We start from the raw sequence: 25,187 nt of genomic DNA on the forward strand, positions 1-25,187 counted from the left end.
CTAAAAACTAAGTTAAAAATATTTTTTGTTTTTACTCCATTTAATGGAGTAATTTCTGAAATACAAAAGGAATCACACAGTAGGGAAAATCTTGCTTTTAAATACAGACCACTGTAGAAAGAACAAGTCACAGAAACAAACAAAACAAAAAGTACCAATACAGAGACTTTCTTTACCACATTAGGTATAACTTCTGTGTATTTAACACAAACAGAAAAAATAATAAAAATACATATATAAAAATGAGAAAACTGTGATGAAAGAAGGGCAGACAAGAAACATGGACCATCTCATGTCAACTGCACAGGATGGCACAATTCTTAACTCCAAAAAGCACTAGACCTTCTTTGTAGCTATTAAAGGCTTCACATTTCAATCCAGAATAAACAGGGATTTGTTGAAGACTGCAAGTCAAAATATCCCGATCCCAGTGACACTTATGTCATTAGTCTTAATAAAAGCAGGGCTGCACCCTGCCTAGAAATGTAGAAGTTCATCTCCACTAACAATTGCCAGTAACCATTACAATACTGCACAGAATACTACTTTATTTACCTACAACACTGGTTTTCATCACCAGCTTTAGGGCCAAATCTCAGTTCTGGTTTTAATTCAATAGACAAATGGATTTATAGGGCTAGACAGAGCTTAAGCCCCTCTGTCTTTCTTTCAACTCTTAACTCCATGGTACTATCCTGGCAAAACAGTCCATAAATCCAGTTCTATGGCAGCAGCAGCAGCATATAAGACTATATTCTCAAGTAAGTCACTCTGCAAGTCAACAGCTGTTCTCAGTAGGCAGGGTGGTTTTGTTCAGAGCTACAGAGAAATTACAGTTCTGAAGCCTTATTGACAGAAAAGACAGCCAATCCATGAGCTTTATGTTTCCAGGAAGCTGTCTGCCACAAATGTATTTGGGTTGTGATGGAAAGCAATGAAAACCCACATGCACATGAAAAAAAAAAAAGTTCCCTCAAAAAATTTGGAGTACGAGAGCAGTTCCTTGTTGTTCTGAAATAACACACCTTGCAAAGAATCTGCCTTCAGCAAACACTTTGGCTTGGAGCAGACAATCACCATTCACAAATATTTCTGTCCGTGTTTTATTGGCACAGTTTTAGAAAAAAACCCTAACAAAACAAACTCAAGCGTAGCTGAAGATCTAAGTAATGATGTGGAAAATACACAGAATCTCCCAAAATTGTGCTTGCAATTCTAAAGTTTTCTTTTGTGTCTCAAGTTAGAACTGTTTCTCCAAACATTACACAATTTCATCTCACGTAACAAGAATTTTCCATTCATATCCTCATTGTGAGGTGCAATGTAAAGCTTATAATGTAGTGGTTCAGTTTTCCACAAACATACAATTTAAAGTGAAGGGGGGGGAAGAGAAGATGCTTGAAAATGTTGAAACTCTGTTCCACCTATTATTTTTTCCCTCCAAAAACAACAATCTCAAAAATTGAAATGATGCCCTGTGGGATCTTCTGGTGATATCACCAGTGGAGTGCTCCCAAAGACATTACAGTGTATCTCTTGGAACACTACATATATTAATTAGTCTTACTAAAACGCAACTTCCAGAAACTGAGATATGAAATGAGAGGTGACTAACAAGTCTTTGGCATTACATATGGTTGTTTGGAATAATCAGTTACCAATGACCTTAAAATTATTTTGATGGTTTTGACATTTCAGATCTCATTTTGGCTCCTTGCAGGAAAAGAACATAGCTTGTTTGTTAAAGGTTTATGTTTGAATGAGATACATGCTGAGACTATATATCATCAAGTTCCTTCACTCCTCCTTTCACACTAGTCCCTGGGTGTCTCCACTGCGTACACACTAGTTTGCTCCTAGGCTTTTACCTGAAGTAAATCAATTATTTATTTTGTCCAGGAAACCTGAGTGTAGAATAGCAGATAGAAGATACTACATATATGAACCACTCCACAGTCCCCAGGGATGAGGGCTCTTCCCCTGACCCAAGGACAGCAAAACCAGGTTAGGCTTAACTGTATTTGTCTGGCAATCAGAATTTTAACACTTTACCGCTACGACAAGCTATAACTCATGGTATAAAGATCTTCCCTTTGTCTTTGGTTTGGTGTACACAGACACAAGAGCCAGGCGTAACCAGAGTAACATTCAAAAGCCAGCTGGGCTCTCAGGAGCTTGACTGTTTGCTGAGAAATGAGAAATAAAAATGACCTGGAACCCAGATAGGTTTGTAGAGGATTGCTTTCACAGGAGTCACAATCGGGTCCATGAGAAAATTCTTAGCTAACCCACTAGACCTGTCTGGGTTTTCATACACCATTTTCTTACATTACAAATTTTGTATACAGATTTTGCTGCCAGACCACAAACCCATTCTACATACATGTATTTAAAGCCTGGGACATCGGGCTGCTTGGAAAATCTTGCTGTTTGACCCCCCTCACTGTAAATTATTTTTAGTGTCTCTGGGAGGGTATTTATTATTGTATTAGAGGCATAAGTGTCTTACGTCACGTAACATAAGCGTTATTATCTCTCTCTCTCAACGACAACAAAAAAAGCCAACCAAAAAACCATAACCCCAAGCAGCTACCATGTAAGCACAAACTTACCACCCATATTTTTATTGATTGTTGTTGTCAACACTCGCTGTAAGCAATTCTTATATGAAGTAGAGACTTCCCATATTCTCACTTTTGTCCATTGTCTCTTCTTTTTCTGCTACGCATCTCTAAGAAGAGTCTGGCTCTGCCTTTTTTAGACCCTCCCATTAGGTATTTGTAGACAGCAGTTCCTGGCCCAACCATTTATCTAAAAGCCCAATTAAAATTCTGGTTAAATCATACCTTCTTCATAACCCTCTCTCACCAATGAAATAAATCTTCCAAACTATGTATTTCAGCCCATGCTCATGGCTATTTTTCTTCACTTTGCACAGACCTTCAATCTATAAACTGACAAAAATTTCCAGAAGGTAAAGCCTTGATGTTGATGTGTTCCTTTTTATATGCCAAAAGGACAATTTCTTGCAGACCAACTCCTGTTAGTCTTTCCTATAAAATACATCACAGCCAAGCTGATCTAGAAGCTTTAGCACATTACAATTTGATGTGCTGGGCAACAGCTCAATTTAAGAAATAAGCAGACAACCATAGCAGGTAGTCAGCTAATAAACATAGTATTTGTCATTTAATGCTGCAAGATGCCTGGGGTAAGAAGGAACCTCACAGGACCTCCTCAGGTTTGGTTTGGGGTTTTTTTCCAACCTCTTCCCTACATTTACTTCAGATTTCACACTTATATACTATACCTATTCATTTCTGCCACAACAGACCAAGCTCTAGCCTCACATTTTGCAGATCCCTTGGCATTACCAGCTGTTATCACCATTTTAGATTCCATGTAATAAAATTATTTCTACCACGTGAAGGCACCCAAGCTCCAGAGAATTCCTTTGATCTTTTCAAAGAACAACAAGGAGCGTTATCATTGTTGTTATTTTTTTGTATTTATCAGTCTTATGTCACTGCTTCCATAAAGATATAATCCTTAGAGTTAAAATCTGCAATACCTTTCACATGAATAGGTAAAATCAATCATGGGGGAAAAAAATATGGCAAATTTCACATCTATATCAGACAGTATGAGTGTTGCACATAATCTCCAAGGGGACCAGAGCTAACAAGATGGTGAACAGAAGCAAACAACACACCTGTTCCTTCAAGCAGGGGCTATAGGAGTTAATAAAACGATGTTTGCAGCTACAGTGGCTGGGTGTCCTCATGTTGCCTCAATTCTTAGGCTGTATTTCTTTCCATTTCTCATCTTAGTCGGCAACATCTGCATTGTTTTAATTCTCCATTATGCTCAGTAATGTAATTTTTGTACATCTGCTATCATATTCCGGGTTTTAATAAACTGGTTTTCTCCTTGATCCTCTCATCATCTGTTTCTTCATTCCCTGAACTTACCCTAAATCCTGTGGTACTAAGCAATTTGCTTCTACAATCCTTCTCAGGCAGGTTTCATTAAAACCTCCAGCTGTGGAACTAATGTTTCTAATGTAGAACTAAAATCTAAAATCTCCACACCTGGAGATCTTGCACTGGCCCTACCGGGAATCCCACCAAACTCAAACCACTTAAGGAATTTGTACACAGCCATACTTTTGACTTCAAACAACATCTTTGAAAGTCTCCATGACGCTATCCTCCACACTGACACCAAAAATCACTGTTTGTGCCTGGCTCCTTCACAACGTAGTTCTACACGTTACAAACTCCTATTAAATCACTTTTGCTAATACCTTTGACGGTGATTCTTTAAGCAGTCCAAACCACTTATTCGCGACAATGCCCCATCCCTGGAAGTGTTCAAGGCCGGGTTCGATGGAACTTTGAGCAACCTGGTCTAGCTGAAGATGTCCCTGCCTGCAGTAGGGGGGTTGGAACTAGATGATCTTTCAGGTCCCTTCCAACCCAAACCATTCCATCATTTACCTCAGGAGCAGCATCCCAGATGGGAAGGGCTGGGGCAATTTGGAAGCAATGTATAATAAGCCAGTGAAAGCGTACTTCCATCCCTTTTTCAGTCAGAAATGCGAAGCCGGCTCTAAAAAGGAATTAAGGGCAGGGGTAGCTGCCGGCACAGCCGCCCGGCCCCTGACAGAGCCCTCACAGCGCCCCACCCCCAACGGCCACCCGGGGCTCGAGACACAGCCCCTTCCCGCCTCACCGCCTCAGCCAATCAGCGCAAAGATCACCGCCGCCGGCTTTTTTTTTTTTTTTTTTAAAAAACCCCGCCTCTCCTTCGCTGCTCACCAATCAGAATGCTCCTCTCGTGAAGCCGTAAGGAAAGCGGCTTGGCTTTTTACGCATCCGGCGGGAGGCAGCTTCCCATTGGACGAAAGAAGGGAAGGGTTCGACCAATGAGGTGACCCGGATGGGCGGGTACAGTTCAAACCGTCGGCGGTCGCGGAGCAGCGCCATGGTGAAGCCGGTGAGGGACGGGGACGGGACCGGGACCGGGACCGGGACCGGGACCTCCTCAGCTGAGGGGGCAGGGCGGGCTCCGGCCCCCAGGTGAGTTCTTCGCTCTTCTCCCGCCGCAGCCCTCCGCGATGCAAGCGGGTGACTTCGACTCCTCTGACGAAGAAGCCGCCGAGGAGGAGGACCCGAGGCCGTTCCCCATCTCCTGGTGAGACGCGACCCGGGCGTCTTTTCCCTCAGAATCTACAGGGGAGTTTGCATTAAATCCCTCTCCTGTGAAACGGGACTTTTTTTTGCCCTGAAGGGAAGCCGTGCCGGAGCCCTGGTGACCTGCCAGAGCGAGGACAGAGGTTGTGGTGGGCCTGACAGGTGCCCCTGAAAAGGGATTACGTTGGTGCTGGTGAACCGTCAGTGGATGTGGGGCCAGGTCTGCTTTTGAAAGCTTTTACCTAGTCACTGTTGGTTGTGCTAACCCGAGCGTCTCGGTGCTCGGGTGGGGATTTGTCAACGCTTTCCGTCCCCCTCTTGGGCAGGGGCGTGTGATGAAGTACACTACCAAACGTGTGATTCCCTTGCCTCATGTTGTAGCAATAACACTTGAATACTTAAGGTTTATTCTTAAAACTGAATTATAGGCAGGTAACTCTTCTCACAATCCCACAGAAAAGGAATGTCTAGCAGTGAGTTATCTCTATTTGAATAATCAAAATATTCTGTTCTGATTTTTTAATTATACTTTTTATTTCCTGGTAGGTTGTCTTTGTCTCCTTTCTACTCTTCTGAGTCCCTGGGATTATGTTCCCTTCCAGGTAAGAAGCGTTCACTGAAATTTACAGGCATGTTTGGAGCTGAAGAGAGGTAACATCTTGTACCCCAAAATTCTGTGTTCCATTTACTGGGTGGGGTGGCTTGTTTTGTAATCTACCACTGGAATAATTGTTTTGGAAATACCAAAGCTAATGTAGAGAATATCCTAACGCAAGATCATATGGCATAGTGGTAAGAAAACAGTGGCCATCTTCCATTGTCAGTTAAAATATTTGGCTCTTTAGCCGGGCTTACTATTTATAACAAGCAACAACATAACTGAAACCAGACTGCTTTAACAAATAATTCCTTTATAAGATATATTGGGCTCAGATTATACTCACTCACTGTGCTGACAGTCCTGTACTGCTCTCCCTTAGCATCTGGGTTGCACTACCATGGCCATGGTATAAAAATAAACATATAAGCTTTCTCTGTCTTTTTAACTACCAAAACTGCAGCCATGGTGAATCTCCTTTGGTCACAAAAGAGATGGAACTGCTGGTGAACTTTGCCTACTTCATTTAAAACAGTTACTTGATTTTCATTAGCCAACTCTGAGAAATACAAGCTTGGGACTAATACTACACTAAAGAACTAAAAAAACAAGTGTTGAATAATATTTGGATTTAAGGCATCTTGAAGTGGATGATGGCCAGTGCTGATGAAAATCCCACTATCACTCGAACGCCAGTTAACATATGTATGCAAAAAAATAGCTGCATTTTGTGGTTTTAGCTACCTGAGCTGTTCTTGTAATAGCTGTTTAGTCTTCAGATGCTACCCTCCAGTGGTAGCCCTGCCGATACAGCTCTTGGTCTGCAGGATTCTGCTGTCATGCTTTCAAAAGGTGTTTCAGGATATGCAGAATCCTGACTGTTGTCAGGGCAGGTGTAGATTGTGTGCCTATGGGGCTGTGAGTGAAGGAGGGGAGACAGAGGGAGGACACAGTGCAAATATTTTAAGCAATTACATCTCACAAACCAAACAATAGCTGTGAATATCACAGAGCAGTATTCTGTAGGGGCTGCAAAAATGCCTTGGTAGCATGATAAGAGGAAAAAATGGAAGTGGCGATATGCTGAAGATTGAATGGTAAGGAGGACTTTTAATGTGATTTGTGCTGAGTATTACAGAAGAGGGAACTTCCTTTCCCACTCATCAACCAGACAAGTATTAAGTGATCTCTATCCAGCCCTTTTATTTGTTGGATTTTCTTGGTTTGTGGGTTTTTTCTAAGCTGTATCCTGATTTATAATATCCAAAACTTTTCATCTGCAAAATGCACAGCAGCTTAAAACCTTGGGCAGATTTTTTTTAATCCTATTACATTACAGTATTAAGCAGATAATGGTGTTTAAACTGTCTTCTGCGCTAGTGATCTATTTGCAAAAATAAGAACTGTTTTATTTGGGGTGTGGCTTTGTTGCTAGCTTTGGTTTTGGGGGGAGGTTGTCTGTGCTCTATTCATCAGCTGTAGCAGCCATTCCATAAATGTCACTTACCTGGAGTGGTAATTGTTATTCATAATTTCTTCTAGGTTGCAGGTTTAAGGATGTTAGAAGAAATCTTCAGAAAGATATAGGTGAGTCTTCTGGCCAGTGTATAAGTGCCTCTTGTTTTCATGTAATGGGCAAGAACAATGTGCAGGTAAACTGAAAGCATACATTACTGAGAAGCTAGGGGTTTACTTTGTCTTGGAAGACTACTGGAGTTGCTGTTTATCAAATCTGGGCATAAGGATCCAGACGCCAGGTATCTAAAATAGTGGTGTTTTATTCATACTTTTACAATGGATGCTATAATTGTCCATGTGCATGCCATGATGTTAGAATGCAGGGCAGTTCTTTACAAAATCTTGCTGGGAGTATGTCTGACAGCAATGTCTTTCTGAGTTTTGGTAATACTGTGCTTGAAGATGCAGCAAATAGCTTAGCACAATCAGTGTTATGGGTACTAGATATCACTTTCGAGTGTGCAGTGCGGCTTTCTTTGTGGCTTGTGTATTCAAATACTGAATAAGTAGTCAGTGTATTTCCAGGCTGGAGCTATACAGGCATCTGCATAACTTTCACAGTAACCATGAGGTCTTCTAAGTCACGTACAGGAGAAGGTATCTTCAAAGCAGCTAAGATCAAGACAAATTACAAACTTGTAATCTCCTCTTTCCAGAGAAAACTGAGATTAGGATAGAAAAGATGAAATTATGTAAAGACTTGTGCTGAGTATTTGTCTGTAAACGCTAGAAGAGCAGAGACTAATAGCAAAAACCCATGGTATTTGGACATAGTCACAGCCAGAGATGGGACAGAATCATGCTTAAGCAGGCAGCAGTTAACAGGCTGTTCTAAGTGCTGATGTGCTTTCTAGTGAGGCTTGTCTTGAGACTCACTCTGAACTGAGAAAATTTCTCTCGTGGTTTACCTGAGGGCAACTGTGGGAGAGACTCAGTAGAGGAAAATGCTGCTCAAAGCAAAATTGCTACCTCCTATTGTCTTAACCTCAAAGACTAAACAAGAGAATCGGTACCAAGTAGCTTATCTGTTTATCCTTAAGCTTGATAGGCTTTTGTTTATTTGCAAATGTCTTAATCTGTTGGCAGAAGAACTAAAGAACTATGGGACCCAGGATATATTTGTGCTTTGTACCAGAGGAGAGCTCTTAAAATACCGAGTACCAAACCTTATAGACACCTACCAACAGCATGGGATCTATGTGCACCACTATCCTATTCTTGACGGGGATGCTCCTGACATTGCCAAGTGCTGCAAAATTCTGGAAGAGCTCAGAAGCTGCCTGGAAAGTAACCGGAAAACAATCATACAGTAGGTTCTGGTTGCTTCCCTTTCACCCCATGTTCCTGTAAAAGATACTAGCTTCTCTAGATATATGATGAGCTGAAACAGAATCCTGTCAAATGACAATTGTGTTCTTTAGGGTTAGTTCAAGCTGTGAAAAGCTGCTTGTTTCTCCTCAGGCACCCTTTTGGACCTAACTTGTCCTTTGTAAGATTTGAATCTCCCATTTCCCCTTGCTTTGTCCAGCAAGCGCTTCAAAGTCTGTGTTGAATGGCACCATATGACTCCTTGCTGCTAGCCTAGTTGGATATCAGGTATACAATATGAGTTGTAAGCTAATGCAGCTGTTGTCAGAGGGTAACACACCCCGGGCTGTTTATCAGGGGCTCAATGGGTTCCAGCAGTGCAAAATTCACTCTTAAATTGCATGAGATTGGTTTAAAGTAATTTCTTCAGACACTTGTAGCTGAGCTCAGGGTAGAGGGGAAGAGCTTTCCAAGTTCTGTGTTCCCTGAATGATCCTGCTGACAGCTCCCCACACTGACATCCACTGTTGTCTTCCTGCTGATGCAGAACCCTGCTGTGACAACTGTCACAGCAGCCTGAATCTGGAGTAGGATTTAAAGAAAACTGAGATTGTCAGTCTTCATGCCGTTTTCTGTCCTCCAGTGCCTTTGGGACTATTAACCATGAACGAAGGGGAACTTTAAAATTGCAGTTTCTCTAGAAAGATACTACTTAAGGAAGGTCTGAAGAATATATGGGGGATAGCCTTGTAGGTATTTCTACAGAAATTCTTATTCTGACTTTCTTGTACCGCTGCTCCTCTTGCAAGAAATTGTGTCCATATATTTACGTATTGAGGGGGGCTCTGGGTGTTGCAGCATACTACAGCTTGTTACACTCAGACGTTCTCTTCTCTTTCAGCTGTTACGGTGGCCTTGGACGCTCATGTCTCAGTAAGCAGTTGCCTTCTCCCTCTCAATGCCTGATTAACTAACCCATCCTACAAACCTGTTTTCGTGAGACAGCACTGTCTAAAAGAGCCAAATTCTGCTTGAAGCTTAACTGTGGTTACAATGCAAACTGTCACTACAGGTAGAAGGCTAGTTAAATATATTTGCGTCCGTTTCTTGGGAATGGTGTTGTCAAATGGTAGTAACATAGCTGCCTGTATAGAAACTGTTTGTGATGAGTGAAGTAAGTATGTCACGGTATAGACCTGAGTGCGTAGGTGAGGGGATGGAGGGTCAGGCAGGGTCAGTCTTTCAGTGAGGCTGATAGTAAGTTCCCTCTTACCTTCTGACTCTATCTCTGTTTTCACTGCAGATTTTAGTCTCCTCTGACTGATGGGATTGTACTTTCCCCTCTTCCCTGAACATCTCCTCAAGAAAAGGAGATGAACCTATTCCTCTGCATCTTCAGCCCAATGTCCCCCCTAAAGCTTTCAGGGGCATTAGTTACTGTGTGTGCCCCAGAAGGAAGGGGTGGTGGCATTGCCAAAAAAGCAAATGTGGTCAGAAGACACAAAGGGGAATTAACTGGGTGTACTGGGACTTCTTCGTGGAAAGACTTTAGAATTTGCCTCCTGAACGCTGCTAGAAAGGCAGGGTGGGGAAAAGTGGGCAGGTTTTTGCCTGTTTCCAAAGCCTGCAGGCTTGGGCAGGAGCAGCAGGCAGATGGGGCCAGTGCCAACAAATAGTATTCAGCAAAAGATCCAACAGACCTGTGACCCTGATATGACAAGGTTGAGTTTTGCTAGAGTGGTTTTCATGGAGCAAACCTATTACTGTGCAAAAGTGGTACTGTGTAGCATATATACGTTTATACTTTTCCCTTACAGTAGCTGCATGTCTCCTGCTTCAGCTTTCGGACACGCTGGCACCTCAGCAAGTAATAGACAGGCTCAGAAACTTGAGAGGATCTGGGGCGATACAGACCATCAAGGTAATAAGGCTACAACAGGTAATGCACGTGTCAAAACAAGGGTAGAGAGCAGGGACAGTCCTCCCTGTTTCACAAAGGGATCCCTGTGTCTTTCTGAGAAGCTCCACAGTTGGTGCCCCTGCTGCTCTCTTGGGTTTGAGCCGCTTCTAGATTTCTGCTTGCATGCTGAATCTGTCTTGTTCTGCCTTCAACAGCTGTTCTCCCTGCCTGCTCTCCACCATCACTAGTGTTGCTTTCTCCTCCTTATCCCTGCTCACCACTCACTAAGCTATTGTCCTTTTTTTTCTGTTGCTCACATGCTCCTTGCAACTTGGACATTGCTTGATTTTCCTGCCTTGGTTTTGTTCCGTCTTTGTAACCAAGCTAGCCATGTTCATCTTCTGTAGCTATCACATCGATACACTGGCAGTTGCCTTTTAAGAAGTATCCCTAGCACTAGTGTTAAAACCTACGTGGAGGGAGGCCTAAGTTGCCAAGCAGAATAGGGTTTTTCTTCTTTCGGTGGGATTTTTAGCTACTCTGTGTACATATTTTTGTTGATAGAAGTCCAAGATGTTATGGTCTTAAAATAGTTCTATGTACAGGAAAGAGGAGCTGACATTTTAAAAGTTTACAAGACTAGTTTCTGAGGAGAAAGTTGCCTAAAGACTGTCTCTTTGTTAGCTCTAAGCCTCTCTGGAAGGCAAATCTTGTTTAAACTACTTGTTGAAAATCAATTTTCCTCAAACCAAAGGGGCAGGTGGGGAGCAGCTTGCATCCCTGGTTGAAGAGGCAGGGAAGGATATGAGCAAATGTTACAACTGGAAGCCCTCACAGCCACCTGGGGGGGATGATCTGTCCTTTAGCCTCTGCTGACCAACACTTTTATCTCATGTTGAACACTTGCTTCTTAATATTCCACATGATGTATGAGTTGACCTAAGAGCTTACCACAAACTGTTGTACATCATCATACTAGCTAAAGGCTGCATTCTGCATCATGGACTCATTATGGAGAGAGTAATAACTCTTGGTAACCCAAATAAAGCAGCTTTGAATTCTGACATGAAACTCTCTCCTATAAGGACCATGTTTTGCATTCCCTTGAGCTCACATGTGCCCTTTATAAGGAACCACAGGAGCCAAGCCAGGATCCACGTAATCTGTGTCCGATGGTGAAAAATTCCAGAGGATTTGGAGTAAGCACAAGAAGAACAAATAAACGGGCTAGAAGGTGCAGTTTTTATCCTGGGGTATCAAACAGCTTTTTAAGATAGGCAGTGCCTTTTCTGAAAGTATAGAGCACTCACTACAAATCTGGTTATGCTTTTTCAGCAATACAATTACCTCCATGACTTTCGAGAGAACCTAGCTGCACATCTGGCAACAAAGGATACAGTGTTAAGATCGGTATCACGGTAATTAATACTGAATTAGTACTGGTGTGGTGTACCTTTGTGTCTACATGGCTGTGGCAGACACCTGGACAAGACGCCTCACTCCTGACCTTTAGTTTCTCATCGCTGCTGCCAATGTGACACAGCTGCTTGCTTCCAAATCCATGTGTCAAGTGTGTTGAGGTGGGGGAAGGAAATTCCACAGGACATGCAGCATCTTTGTCTGTTTGGCAGTCTTTAATACTCTCTGCCTTAAAAATACATGGAAGTGTATTTGTGTTCATTACTGTTCTGCTGGTGGCCTGCATGCCTAATGAGCTTGGTTTCAATATAATAGTGACTCTTACACAATGTTTACCTCATGTTTAACATCACTTGGTACCGACAACATACATGTCTGCTGCCATTGAACTGGCATGCTGATATTTTCATGTTGACATTCTCTGGGCTGCTTCAGTGAACTTCCCAAGTGGAAGGGAGGCCAGGCTGTCAATGCAGTGACTGAATATAATTTTGATTTTTGTCTCTGTTCTATGTAGTGTGAGGATTGGGACAAGCAATTGGACATGAAGGCAGGATCTGCGAGGAAACAGAATAGCCTGTAACTCCTCACAGCTAAGTGCAGACTTCCAGTGCCGATAGGCTGGCTTCTGCTCCGGGGTGTAGGGGAAGAAAAGTGGGGAGAGGTGAAGGGTAACTCCTTCTCTACTGGCCTTTGTAAGAGAGTCATGCTGGGATAATGTAGCTAGATAAAAATACATCACTGGAGCTGTTTAAAAAAAAAACCCTCAGCTCTAGCTTTAAATCAAAGGAAAGTCAAGCATGAAAATTTTCCTGCTGGAGCGCTCCCCCCTTATGAGCTAGTAAGAACTCATTCTAAAATGTCACAGTTCTACTTCATGTGTTCAGTGATATTTAGAAACAAGACCCCTTGTTCCAACAGAAGGAGGTTTTATACTGAAGATCTGTGACAAAACAAGCTGGGGAGGGTTATATGAATATGGTGGGAAGAGACATAGTGCTATAGCTGTGTGGGTGAGATTCTGGCACAGTACTTCCGCGTGCTAATGCTAGAGAGAGTAAATAAACAATCATCAGCTGTGGGCTGGAGAGAATCTCACAGCAACATGCCTCTAACAGTCCACATCCCTCCTGTTTAGCTATGTCCACCCATAAAGACCAGAGAAGATGAAGAGAATCCTGAAGACAACATTTAAACTAGTTCTGTCCCAGTCTGAGGAAGTGATGATCATCCACCTCAGTGCCCAGGTACCTTCTGAGGCCCTGCGAGGTATACTTTGGCTCTGGGAAGAAAGTCCCCATCACCCACACCGTGCCTTTTGCTGTTAGACAACTCAAGACACTTCAACAGGTTTAAAAGTGATTTCTACTTGTGGCGGGTTGACCCTGGCTGAATGCCAGATGCCCACCAAAGTTGTTCTATTACTTCCCCCTCCTCAACTGAACAGGGGAGAGAAAAAATATAACAAAGGGCTTGTGGGTCGAGATAAGGACAGGAGAGATTACTCACCAATTACCGTCATGGGCAAAACAGACTCAACTTGGGGAAAATTAACTTAATTTATTGCCAATCAACCAGAGTAAGGGAATGAGAAATAAAACCACATCTCAGAACACCTTCCCTCCACCCCTCCCTTGTTCCCAGGCACAACTTCACTCCCGGATTCTCTACCTATCCCCCCCAAGTGGTGCAGGGGGATGGGCAATGGGGGTTATGGTCAGTTCATCACATGTTATTTCTGCTGCTTCATCCTCCTCAGGGGCAGGACTCATCACACTTTCCCTGCTCCAGCGTGGGGTCCCTCCCATGGCAGACAGTCCTCCACGAACTTCTCTAACGTGGGTCCTTCTTCACGAACTGCTTCAGCGTGGGTCCCTTCCACAGGCTGCAGTCCTTCAGTCACAGACTGCTCTAGTGTGGGTCCCCCACAGGATCACAAGTCCTGACAGAAAACCTGCTCCAGCGTGGGCTCCTCTCTCCATGGGTCTGCAGGTCCTGCCAGGAGCCTGCTCCAGCGCGGGCTTCCCACGGGGTCACAGCCTCCTTTGGGCATCCCCCTGCTCTGGCCTGGGGTCCTCCCCAGGCTGTAGGTGGAGATCTGCTCCACCGTGGACCTCCCTGGGCTGCAGGGGGACAGCCTGCCTCACCATGGTCTTCCCCATGGGCTGCAGGGGAATCCCTGCTGCGGTGCCTGGAGCACCTCCTCCCTCTCCTTCTGCACTGACCTGAGGGTCTGCAGGGCTGTTTCTCTTGCATGTTCTCACTCCTCTCTCTGGCTGCCATTTCTGTGTCCCAGCAACTTTTTTTCCTTCTTAAATATGTTATCACAGAGGCGCTACCACTATTGCTGATGGGCTCAGCCTTGGCTGGCAGCGGGTCCAACTTGGAGCCGGCTGGTATTGGCTCTGTCGGACACAGGAAGCTTCCAGCAGCTTCTCACAGAAGCCAACCCTGTAAGCCCCCTGCTACCAAAACCTTGCTACATAAAGCCAATACACTACTGATTATATTTAATTAGCTCTTACTACCTTTCTCTTTTCCCCTCCTACGGAAGGCAACATTTCCCACAGCATGGAGTCACTTACAGAGACTACTTTGCTAAAAACATGTATTGTTCTGTCCCTGACACTACTCCCCAACACTCAAACAGAAATCAGAGAAACAAAAGTTTCTGTCTGTCCCTTCTTCAGTGCTGAATCTTGCAACTGGAGGTATTCATTTATTAAATATATGTCAGACACCTTTTTAAGATGACTTAGCAGGAAACTTTCTGATGGGGAGAAAGAAATGTTCTGTATTTTCTCCATCTTTTGCCTCCTGGAACTCCAAAACTCAATTACTATCAGGTCCACATTTTGAATACAAAATGACTCTAGCTAGGCATTGTGCATGCTTCTTCACGTGCATCAGTTGCTTTCACATGGACTGTTCCCGTAAAACTCAGACGTGGGGCTCACATCGCTGGGTACAGGTGAGAACGTTCACACCACCCAGCAGCTAGGTTGATGCTGGTAGACAATAACCTTTTTTAAAAATAAAAATGCTGAAACCAGCTTCTAAACAGCATTTTCTGAAGGACTCGGCTGGGCAGGCATCACACTTCCAACACGCTGGGTTCCCATAGGACTTTTTAACTTCTAACTTGCACTTCCGACCTTTCTCTGCAATGTTTTGACAGTTTAAAGACCTTTGAAATGAGATTACTTAAATTCTTCAGTGCTCATGTATTTAACCGCAGCGGGCAGGACAGACTCCAAATAAGCATTTTGCTCTTGGGGTTAGCGGTGAATTCAAGTTCACCAGTAGAACTGCACTGGCAAGCTACTGCACTGTTGTCCCCTCTGAATTCCTCTGATCAGGAATACTCACGTGCACTTTCACCTTAGATGCGTAAAGCCAGTCATCCACCAGACAGTGCAAATGTTGCAAACATTTTGCTAAATATTCCTGGCTAAAGCTGCTCCACAGCTGGAGGGGGTTTTCAGAAGGGGTTTTTGGAAGGTTTTTTTCAGTTGAACTCAGTAAATCCTGCATTGTTTATTCTGCTGTGTAACTTGGCTTAAATCAGCCCAAGTACCAAGGGAATGAGAAATTTGTTTAGAAGGACAAGGAGAGCTAGGGGCTATGAGCCAGTAAGTCTCATTTCCATAACAGATTAATAAATACACAAACATATGAAAGGGTTAATTAGTTTTTCTTGCACAGGCTTTAGTCATATCTTAGAGCAGTCTGTGAAGGCACTGAGCAGCAGGAAAACAAAAACGATCCAACAGGAACAATATTCCTGCGTTTCCAAAAAGCCTTTCAGAAATTCTGATAAAAGCTCAACATTATGATTGCATAAGGAAGAAAATCCTCTTGTCAACTAACAACTGATCAAAAGGGATTACAGAATAGGAATAACGAGTTTTTGGTGAGGAGGAGCTCCTCGCAGAGCTCCAGAGGTGCGCGGGCTGGAACCCGGGCCTTTGCACAGAAGACACAGGCTGTGAGAGAATGCCTGCAACTGCTGCAAATGGTTTGGGACAGTCGGGAAAAAAAAAAAAAACAACAAAACTTATAATGCTGAATGCTTGAGCAACGACAGCATGTGAAATTAAGTGTCAATAAATGCAAAGAAGAAACACAAGTGAGAAAAACAATTTTATATGCATAGTAATAAGCTGTCAGGTATCATTACTTAGCAAAGAGAATTCGAAGTTATCACAGCCTGAATTCTCATATCCCCAGTACATCAAAAAAAAAAGTAGAGAGGAATTCAGAAGCAGAGAGCAGGAAACTGCCACTCTAAATCCCCTGGGCACCCAAAGCTCGTGCGATGACAACAGCTTAGAAAAGGAAAATTTGCAGAGGAGAAAGGATAATCACAAAGCCATGGAAGGACTTCCAGCAAGAAGAGATTAAGACTTCTCCACTTTGAAAGATGACATGATGAAAGTCTAGTCAATCATGTCCAGCATAAATAAGTTGGAAAGGGGGAAATTTGCAATATGCCTCAAAAAATAAGAGCTTAGGGGCACCAAATGAAGTCCAGCAGAGCTTTTAAACAAGTATTTTTTACATGCTGAGCAATTCCATTGCAGAACTCACTGTCTCAGGGTATCTTCCATACTAGGCTATAAACGTGCTCAAAAAGCAACTGAATTAATGGAAGAAAAGCTATTCAAGGGCTGTTTAAGATGCCAAACCTCTAGCTCAGGAAATCTGTAACAGGTAGGTTTCCAAACACATTCTTCCACTATTCAGGCAGAGATATTCAATACCTGCCCTGTTTCATATTCTTTTTGCTCAATCGTTGCCGCTGTCCAACACATCGGTATCTGGATTTCTGGTCAAACCCAGTGCAGCCATTCATATGACTTTTATTGCATCTAACATCCGAGAGACCCAAAGTGAACAAATAAACAGTTTATATGAAAATGTTTTTCTAGAACTCAGAAACTATTCATTGTTCTCCAGCACAGGTAAATGAAAAAGATCCCTAATTATTACTCCTAAATTAAGCAGCTGTTCACAGTCACAATTTACAATGCAATATTATCAGTTTAGCTGAAACATCTTCCCCCTGCCCCGCCTACTATTCATCTGCAGACCCATGAGAAAGAAAGCAAGCAGGAAATCGGAGCTTCCATTTTCCAGACGTAACTTGATTCAGTGTTCTATTTTTAAAAGGTAATGCAATTATCCATCATAAAACAAACAGATGAATACAGCAAGTATCTGTTCAATTTAAAAACAAAACAAGGCACCAGGTAAAAATAAGTGTTTCTGAATTTGACTTTTTTTTTTATTATTTATTGCACTAAGGAACAGCAGGGCAGTTTCACAATCTCACTTTCTGCTTTGAAAAGGTCTGTAGTATTACTCTTAAACTCAAGAGTATTTTCATCATTGGACTTGATAAACGTTGTAGGTTTGTCCATTTGTTAATAAAACAGCACAGACAAAAAAAAAATCATCATTTAAATTCAATCCTTCATGGACAATTCAACTTCTCCTATCACAATGACATATGCTTGAGATTAAAGCAAGGCTAACGTTCAGTAAAAATACAGAAGTCTCTGAAACATGCATATACAGGGAAAGATTAACTAGATAGAAAAAAAATAAAATACAACAAAATAGAATTCCAATTTTTGCAATTGTGTCCATGAAGTCATCTCTTAAGACCAACATCACCTACAGGTGAAACACACAGCACTTCCAGTCCTTCCCAAGCACTCGGCAGCTAGAGCTGATTTACAGTTAGAGTGGGATACGCAAGTCCAAATGAGCCACTACGAAGCCCAGCCTAAAGAAAATCCCTAGTGTACTAAGGCTAGTCAGCAACAAATACCTACTTGAAGATTATGGCTGTTCCTTGTGGAGTGCAAAGTCAACACTTTTCAAAACCCAGTAATCTTTATATTAATTTACATGTGATTCTTTAATTTCACTGTCCCAGTAAAATATAAGAAAACAGTCTTTCCACAAGTATAAAATGTGGAAATATTTTAAAAATAGGGGAGTCATTGTTTTCTAACGCAAATGCGATCATCAGATTCCATAATTAATCTTGGTAAGAGGATCTCCTTGTAAAGAATCCATGTTTGTGGCTTTTGCATGCACTTAACTGGAACAAAGCTTGCTGAATGTCTTCTTAAGAGCTCACCAGAACATAAATCATGCTGGAAAATAAAATAAAAACATTTAAGATGCACCATTTTGATTAGCATTAGACATTGCATTATACAGTCATGTATTCTAAGGAACAAAGCTGTATGAGGTACGTGGATTGTGACCGAAGATTTTAAACAAAACACATCAGAAGGGCATTAGAAAGCAAGACATGAACTGATACAACACCAGTTGCCACTAAATCGAGTGACATTGTAATAGGGAGCCCTGTATAAATGTGCTGAGAGGAAGGAGGACTGCGCACCGCTTCCCGTATCACACCACCCGGAGCAGATGTGAACACCGAGCTGCGAGGTGGCTTTTGGCCTGAAGGAAGAATTGAGAGAAGGAACCAGGCAGTGGCACTGGCTTTTGTGCCTCCCAACCCTTTTCACTCTCAGAATGACTCTTCTACCTTTGACTTCAACAAAGAAATTACATTTACATCAAAATACATATTTACTTACTCTAAGAATATAACTGTTCCAGCTTCTTAACGAAAATACTTGAGGGGTTATTATATTATGCTTAAAAGAAGAAAAGCCCGGAGCTTTGAAGTCTCCAGTCATGGTATACAGATTCAAAATAGTAATTCCAACCAAATTAAGGCTTGCATTTTAAGACAGAATAAATGGTAGCTGTGGATTCTTTTTCAGGAAAGTTGGCACTATATATGTTTTCCTATGTACAAAACTTCTCTTGTGTGCTGAGCCAAAATTCCAGACTGAAAATTAGATGGAAGACAGAGGAAAAAACTTACCCATATAGGTAGTAAAAAAATGATAGAAGGTAGAATGCTAATTTGCACCATCCCTCTTTCTGGCAATAGGCTAAAATATCTGCATTCATGATGGTTGTAGGATCATACAGACCAGGGCCACTCATCACAGGTCTACTCATGTACCTGAAAGTGATGCACAGTTAGTTTTGTGGTGACAGCGATGGAAAACATTGGTTCCTGCCCCCCACCCGCCAAGTAATACCAGAACCGAGACAAGGAATCGCACCCCTGACAGCAAAGTCCATCAGCTCCGTGTAGGAGATGACGAACTGCAAGAGCCATACGAAGCTCCAAACTAAACGTGCCTACGGAAGAGCTTTCACAGATGGTGCCGCGACAGCTCACCTCAGCCTTAAACCATGCTGACCTCTGGTACGCCAAAAGGAAATAGGACAAGTTTATAAATAAATGAAAAATGGGATTCCTTATGAAAGGGTTGGAAAAGCTGGAGAAGAGATGAGCGTATAAGCCTATGTAAAACCTACATCCTCTACTCATCAATAAAACGCATGCTGGCTACCATGCTGAAGGAATACTCATACGGGTCAACACAAAATGATCCTGGAATTGTAGTTTAACACAGGCTGCTAGCAAAAGAAACAGTCCTACCTCCACCCCTCTGATTCCTCCTCGCGCCAGGACTAGCACAGATACAGCCACGCAGTGAAAGCTGTTTTGCTGGGTTACGTTTCAACCAGACCAGCTCCCTCCTGCAGCTCCCCGCACAGGACTAATACCAGCACAAGGAGAGGCGGTGCCCATGTCTTAGTGCTCAGAGGAAAGCGGAACTGCCGCTTCTAGTGGCAACCCGCAGTATTAGCACACCTTTGACACATCAGCTACCTTGAACGCACACACAACACAACTCGATTCTTGCACAGCACAAGAGAATAACAAATAAAAATGGCAGAGAAAGCAAAGGGATGGCTCTTATTTTATAGTCACGACGTAAACTTTCTCGATGTCATATTGGAAAGCATCTTTATTTGCCAAAGACACAGAACACTTAACAGGAAGCACTGCAACAGGAGAATGAGTAACAATTAACGCAACTACAGAGATACCAGACTCATCAATATTACCTCCAAATATGATAAGCCAACAAAGGCATATTGAGACCCAGTGTAAGCCACTCTGCTGCACAGAGAAACATAACACAGAAGAATGCATGGATGAGGTACTCTGGAAGTACAAGCTGGAAAAGAAAAACATGAGTTAGAAGTTTTGATTACTCAAAGCAAAATGTGTGGCGTTTAATCTATTTTGGAGGTAAGCTATTGTTTAAAAAAATATTATTTAAAAGCAACACTAACAAGAACAAGACTGCAGAAAGTGAAAACAGCAACCAGCAGTACGTGCCTTGCTGTTTTCACATGATATTCATGAACAAAGAAGAAAAATTTACAAAATTAAATGCTTAGATAAATAGGTTTTTATTGCTTCTATTAAATTAAGTGCACTGTTAACAGATTCCACGCTTTACACGTGACCTTCACAACAGAAGAGATCATCAAGATATTTCTGCTCATGCAAAAGAGAAATATCAGTAGGAAACATGCTCCATATAACAGTTTATAGGCAAAAAGATGTTTTGTGTTTTCCTATTTTACAGCTTTGTTTTGGTATTCACACGTACATAATTTTTCAAATACAAACTATTGCCAAAATGTAAAATCCTAGGCAGAGCTTTATAGAACCAAATCAGCGGTAACGTTGTTAGGCACAACGGTCTGCACAGATGAGCGCTGTGCCGTCTGCAGCGCAGGAGGGCGCGACCGCAGCTATGCACGTACGGTTTAGGGCGTATTTGCCAGCTTCGTGTTCCTTCACAAGTACCTAATAGGCATGCTTTATAGCATCATGCTTTCCAGCAGAAGCCCACAGAGCTAATTATCAGTTTACTACGAAATCACAGAAAGCGTGAAATGCCAGGTGTTATTAGTGTTATTAATAGGAGTAATATGGAGAGATACATAGATTAAATGCATGCAAAGAGCCAGCATAATCTCACACCCACCACAAGAGTAAAGTTTTCCAAACCAAGTCACCCCAAAGTGATGCCATTTACTCCTTTATCACTCAATGCATAAAGAAGCAAATCTGTAAGTTTCCAACTTCTCAGCTCAGGACCACTGAAACATCTCCTCAGGAAAAATACTCCATTTCTACCTAAAGATTTTTATTGTCTATATGTGTGTCCACGCATACACACATACACACCACTCTGCCCCTCTTTTTGCGTAATATGACTAATGTTGCATAGGATGACTACATTGAAGCTTCAGTGTTCTATAATTTTTTTCCATTCTCTCTAAGCAGATGCTGCTTTTAAACCCCCAAAATATCTTCCTAGAAACCTAAAAACTACCAACAAACAGACATTCTCACCACCTACTTTGCTACAACATTCTGCTTCTCTAAATGAAGAATATCAAACAAAGCAAACTTGCATCAACATCAACAAAAATAAGCTGTCATACATGAAATGTTTCAAGTAAATATTTCGTCCAGATCCTTCTTTGTATACTTACCATTTACAACTTGGCAATTATTTATAGTCAAACAACAACCCCCCTATCCAAACACGATACCTTGGCAGCCTGCTGAGACAGATTTACCAGGTCTGAAAATTTGTAGTTTATTTAACTACACATCTCAAACCATATTTTTCTTTATCTTCTTTATTATACCCTACTCCCACACCAGAATACCTGTCCTTTTCAAATCTACCACACTTTATCCTCCCTGGCTGACTAAAGGAAAATGAACTACATCATATTCTACCATGATATTTATCACAGAAGCGAGGGAGGAAGACATCTCGCTGCTGAGAAGAGATGACTATAATAGGAGCAGGGAAGAGAAGGCATCAACAGTATACTAAGCAGTTACTATTTTGGGCTAATCTTTCTACTGAGGTGTCTCAACTCCTACCAGGATTTTTGATTCTTTGTACAGGAAAACAACACTTCAGTGTGTTTGTCCAACAACATTTACCAGATCCCCTCAAGAGTCTGGATCTTAACTTCACTTTTAGTGCTTAATCTGCTTTCACCAGAACAGCAAATATTACGTTATTTAATATCTTCAATCCAGAGAGTATCATATAAATAAACACTACATGCATGTGGGTTAACCAAAGGTTAATATTTGCGTTAAACATGCGCATTATAATACTTCAAAGGTTGCGATAAGATCATAATGCATAAATGTAATGAGAATTTGCCTTCCCCCATACTGTAGCAGAAATGACTGTAGAACAGACCAAGCAAGGGAAACTGTTAGATGCACAGCTATCCGAGCAGCAAACCTCACCCTCTGAGATGCAATCCTCTGCCTATCACCTCTTCTCCTTCTCCTCCCCAGCCATTCTCATGCTATAATGCCCGCTGTCAATTTATGTGCCATATGTCTAACATGCATTCCCCGTGCCCCAGCTACTGTAAATTCATTTTTCATTTGCATAATTTACTTAACTCTTCAAAACACAATGAAGTCACAGTCCAGGCCACGCTGCTGTGCTGCCCCTGCATTGTACCTCAGCCTGGGCACACCAAGCCAAAGTAAAAACCATGAGAAATTTACAAAACTCCTGCTGCATCAAACTATATGCTCTTTAACAAGCATTCCTTTCATTATTGGCCTGTTAAAGATGCAAGCAAATAGTTTGCCTCAAATTCTTTTCATAAACCAAGGAGTGCCAGAGTTGCATCCAAGAGAGGCCACCAAGATACACCCCTGATCCTGGAACATAAAACAAAGAAGTGAATATAGCGCCTACCACATTATGTCCACCTAAATCCTCAAACAAGATCAGAATTTACTGGGTCAATGCTTAAAAAACAACTAGTCTCCTATAATCTCAGAGTTCAATAAGTCTTGCTTGAAAAGTACTATTTATTTCTATCTGAAGTTACTTCAGCTAATCAATAGGACATATATAACAGGCATGTAACAGTTTTCCCCACTTCACTGGGTAAGCAAGCAAAATTGTTTTGCACAAAATATGGAAATCCATGAAGTTGTTGTAAACCCCAACAAACAAATAACGAGCAGATGAACAGGCACACTAAACAAAACAGCTTAATAGTATTACAAATGTTCCTTACAAAATGAAAGGGAAGTGGCATTAAAAACATTAAACTGAAAAGCAGTACACACCTTTAATGCAATTTTGACTCTTTTAATCTTTTTGACCTTTTCAACTGTCTTTGTGCCGAAAACGTAGAAAGCAGATTGAAAGAATGTTAGTATGACAGCTGACAAGATCACCAGCAGATTAATAACAGTCAGAATATTCAACTTCAAAGTAAAGAATCAGATAGATAAAGAATCTTCCCTAGAACTTCTATCGAACAGCTAGGTTTTGTCAACCCAGATGCAATTCTATTGCCTAGTTTGAGTATATCAAGATAGCACCAAAAATAAGTACTTTACACAGATTTATTTAAAAAATTGTTCAGCATGCTACTTACAGGATTGAGTGTATTACACTGGTCTATGGGATTCTTGTAATCGGTCTTCAACTCATCAAATGCTATAATCTAGAAAAAAAATGAAACAGTCATGATTCTTCAGTCCAGGAGCAACAATGTGTTTTATCCAAGAAAAGTAACATTTTGGCACAGAGCCATAACATTCAAGTGTTGCCATCCTATTCGGGACCATAATTTCTCCTGAGTAAATTCTAATAACCCCACAATAAGCCCACAGGTTAAGACACATTTGAAACAGGTTATACAAACAAGAAAGCAGAAGATATTTCAGGCATCCAAAGACCTCTGTCCACACTCTACCTTTCTAACTCCCCACTGGCAACAAATTTCCAACACCCCTTTCAGCAGTTTTGAACCCCGCTCGCTGTGCGCAGACCCCCATCGTGAGTGAGTTTTGGTTGCCAGCAGGAACCCTACACAGGGTTGGTTAATGAAGAAAGAGCAATAGCAATCTTAAAAGCAGCCAGATGTTTTGCCTTGTTACTCTCAAAGTAAATGCTGACCCTGCATAGATGTCCAAAAGGTGCATCCATAAAAAAACCAACCTATGTATACTTGAGCTTTCATGCCATGAAAATTAGACAAAGATGCAGCACAAAATACAACAAAAGCCACCTCTACAGAACAAAGATCATGCCAAACATTAAAAAAAAGTCTCAAGACAGCCCAAGTTCTTACCAGCATGAAATTCATTTATATTCATGTAAGCCCCACTATGCTTAGAGGACAGGGCCTACATCACAACAGACCAGTTTTTGTTAAGGATAACTAGGAAGCTTGAAAGAGCACAGGAACGAAATCCTCCTCGAGTCCTCTCCCAGAGCCAAGCCTCACAGCTGATCCAGGGCAGGTTCCTATGTGGCTAGCTCTCCCTGTGCCAGCCTCAAGACAGAAAACTCTCCAAAAACCAATAGTAATTTAAAAACAAAAATCTCAAAAATGAAGTCTCAATACAAAGCACCAAAAGAATGCAACGGTTAACTTGTTATTTCTGTCAAATAAGCAGCCAAACTGACTTCAGACTAAAACGTTTTCAAGCGCTGTTTTAAAAAGGCTGCTCTCCTTTAAAATACCATTTAACGAAACGGATGTCTCTTACACCAGCACTTAAAAAACAAAAAAATCTGTTTTATTCACAGCCAAGCGCTGCCAGATTTCCACCTCTTCGCGATAAGGACGAAGGCGGGCACCAGACTGCCGGCAGCCCGCAGCCCTGGGAGCGAACCCTTTGGGGGTTTCTGAGGGGAGACCCCCGCCATTACCCCCCCGCCCCCCTCTCTCCGCAACCGGCTTTGGCCGGGCCAGGCCAGCCCGGCCCCGGCCGGGTTTCGCCTTCGGCCTCGCCTGTGCCTCTTCCCCCTCCCCGTTCTCCCCTCGGGTTCCCTTCCTTTCCCCCGGGACGGCCGCGCCTCGATGGCGGCGGTCGCTCTCTGAAAGCCTCCCGGTACCGACACAAAGAGCGGGAAAACACGTCCCGCCGACAGGAGCGGACACGGAGGGCCTCCCTTCTGACTGACTGACGGACACCGGCCCGGTCTCCCCGGGAGAGCCCTCAGGGCCTCCTCCTGCCTCAGGAGCGACGGCGGGAAAGGGCCTCACCGGAGAGGGGGAGGAGGGGGGGCCGTCCCCTCAGCCCGGGCGGCGGGAAGGGGGGGGGACGCGGGACACCCTTTCCCTCAGAAACCCGCCCTCCCCGCCGGACTCACATGCCAGATGGCGAAGAAGATGAGGGCGGCGGTGAGCAGCAACGCCAACATGTAACAGAAGGCGGCGAACGTGAAGGCCATGGTGGCGGGGCCGGGCGGGCCGGGAGCGG

At 42.6% G+C, this 25,187-nt stretch overlaps 2 protein-coding genes across 2 annotated transcripts; one reads left to right on the forward strand and one right to left on the reverse strand.

The window, feature by feature from the left end:
* Positions 1–4,986: 4,986 nt before the first annotated feature.
* On the forward strand, positions 4,987–11,941 carry CDKN3 (cyclin-dependent kinase inhibitor 3). The gene is made up of 8 exons (XM_010579865.1): positions 4,987–4,998; positions 5,051–5,196; positions 5,742–5,797; positions 7,336–7,380; positions 8,398–8,620; positions 9,521–9,552; positions 10,437–10,540; positions 11,855–11,941. Exons 1-8 carry the CDS (start codon positions 4,987–4,989, stop codon positions 11,939–11,941), a joined length of 705 nt encoding a protein of 234 aa, XP_010578167.1.
* Positions 11,942–17,201: 5,260 nt separating this feature from the next.
* CNIH1 (cornichon family AMPA receptor auxiliary protein 1) lies at positions 17,202–25,181 on the reverse strand. The gene is made up of 5 exons (XM_010579790.1): positions 25,078–25,181; positions 23,351–23,419; positions 19,958–20,070; positions 18,855–18,998; positions 17,202–18,105 (listed from the first exon to the last, which is right to left on the reverse strand). The coding sequence occupies exons 1-5, from the start codon at positions 25,156–25,158 to the stop codon at positions 18,078–18,080; spliced, it is 435 nt and encodes a 144-aa protein (XP_010578092.1). The 5' UTR covers positions 25,159–25,181; the 3' UTR covers positions 17,202–18,077.
* Between the last annotated feature and the right edge of the window lie 6 nt (positions 25,182–25,187).

The sequence above is a fragment of the Haliaeetus leucocephalus genome, unplaced genomic scaffold (genome assembly GCF_000737465.1).
Source record: "Haliaeetus leucocephalus isolate CR32 unplaced genomic scaffold, Haliaeetus_leucocephalus-4.0 Scaffold678, whole genome shotgun sequence".
Classification (NCBI taxonomy): Eukaryota; Metazoa; Chordata; class Aves; order Accipitriformes; family Accipitridae; genus Haliaeetus; species Haliaeetus leucocephalus.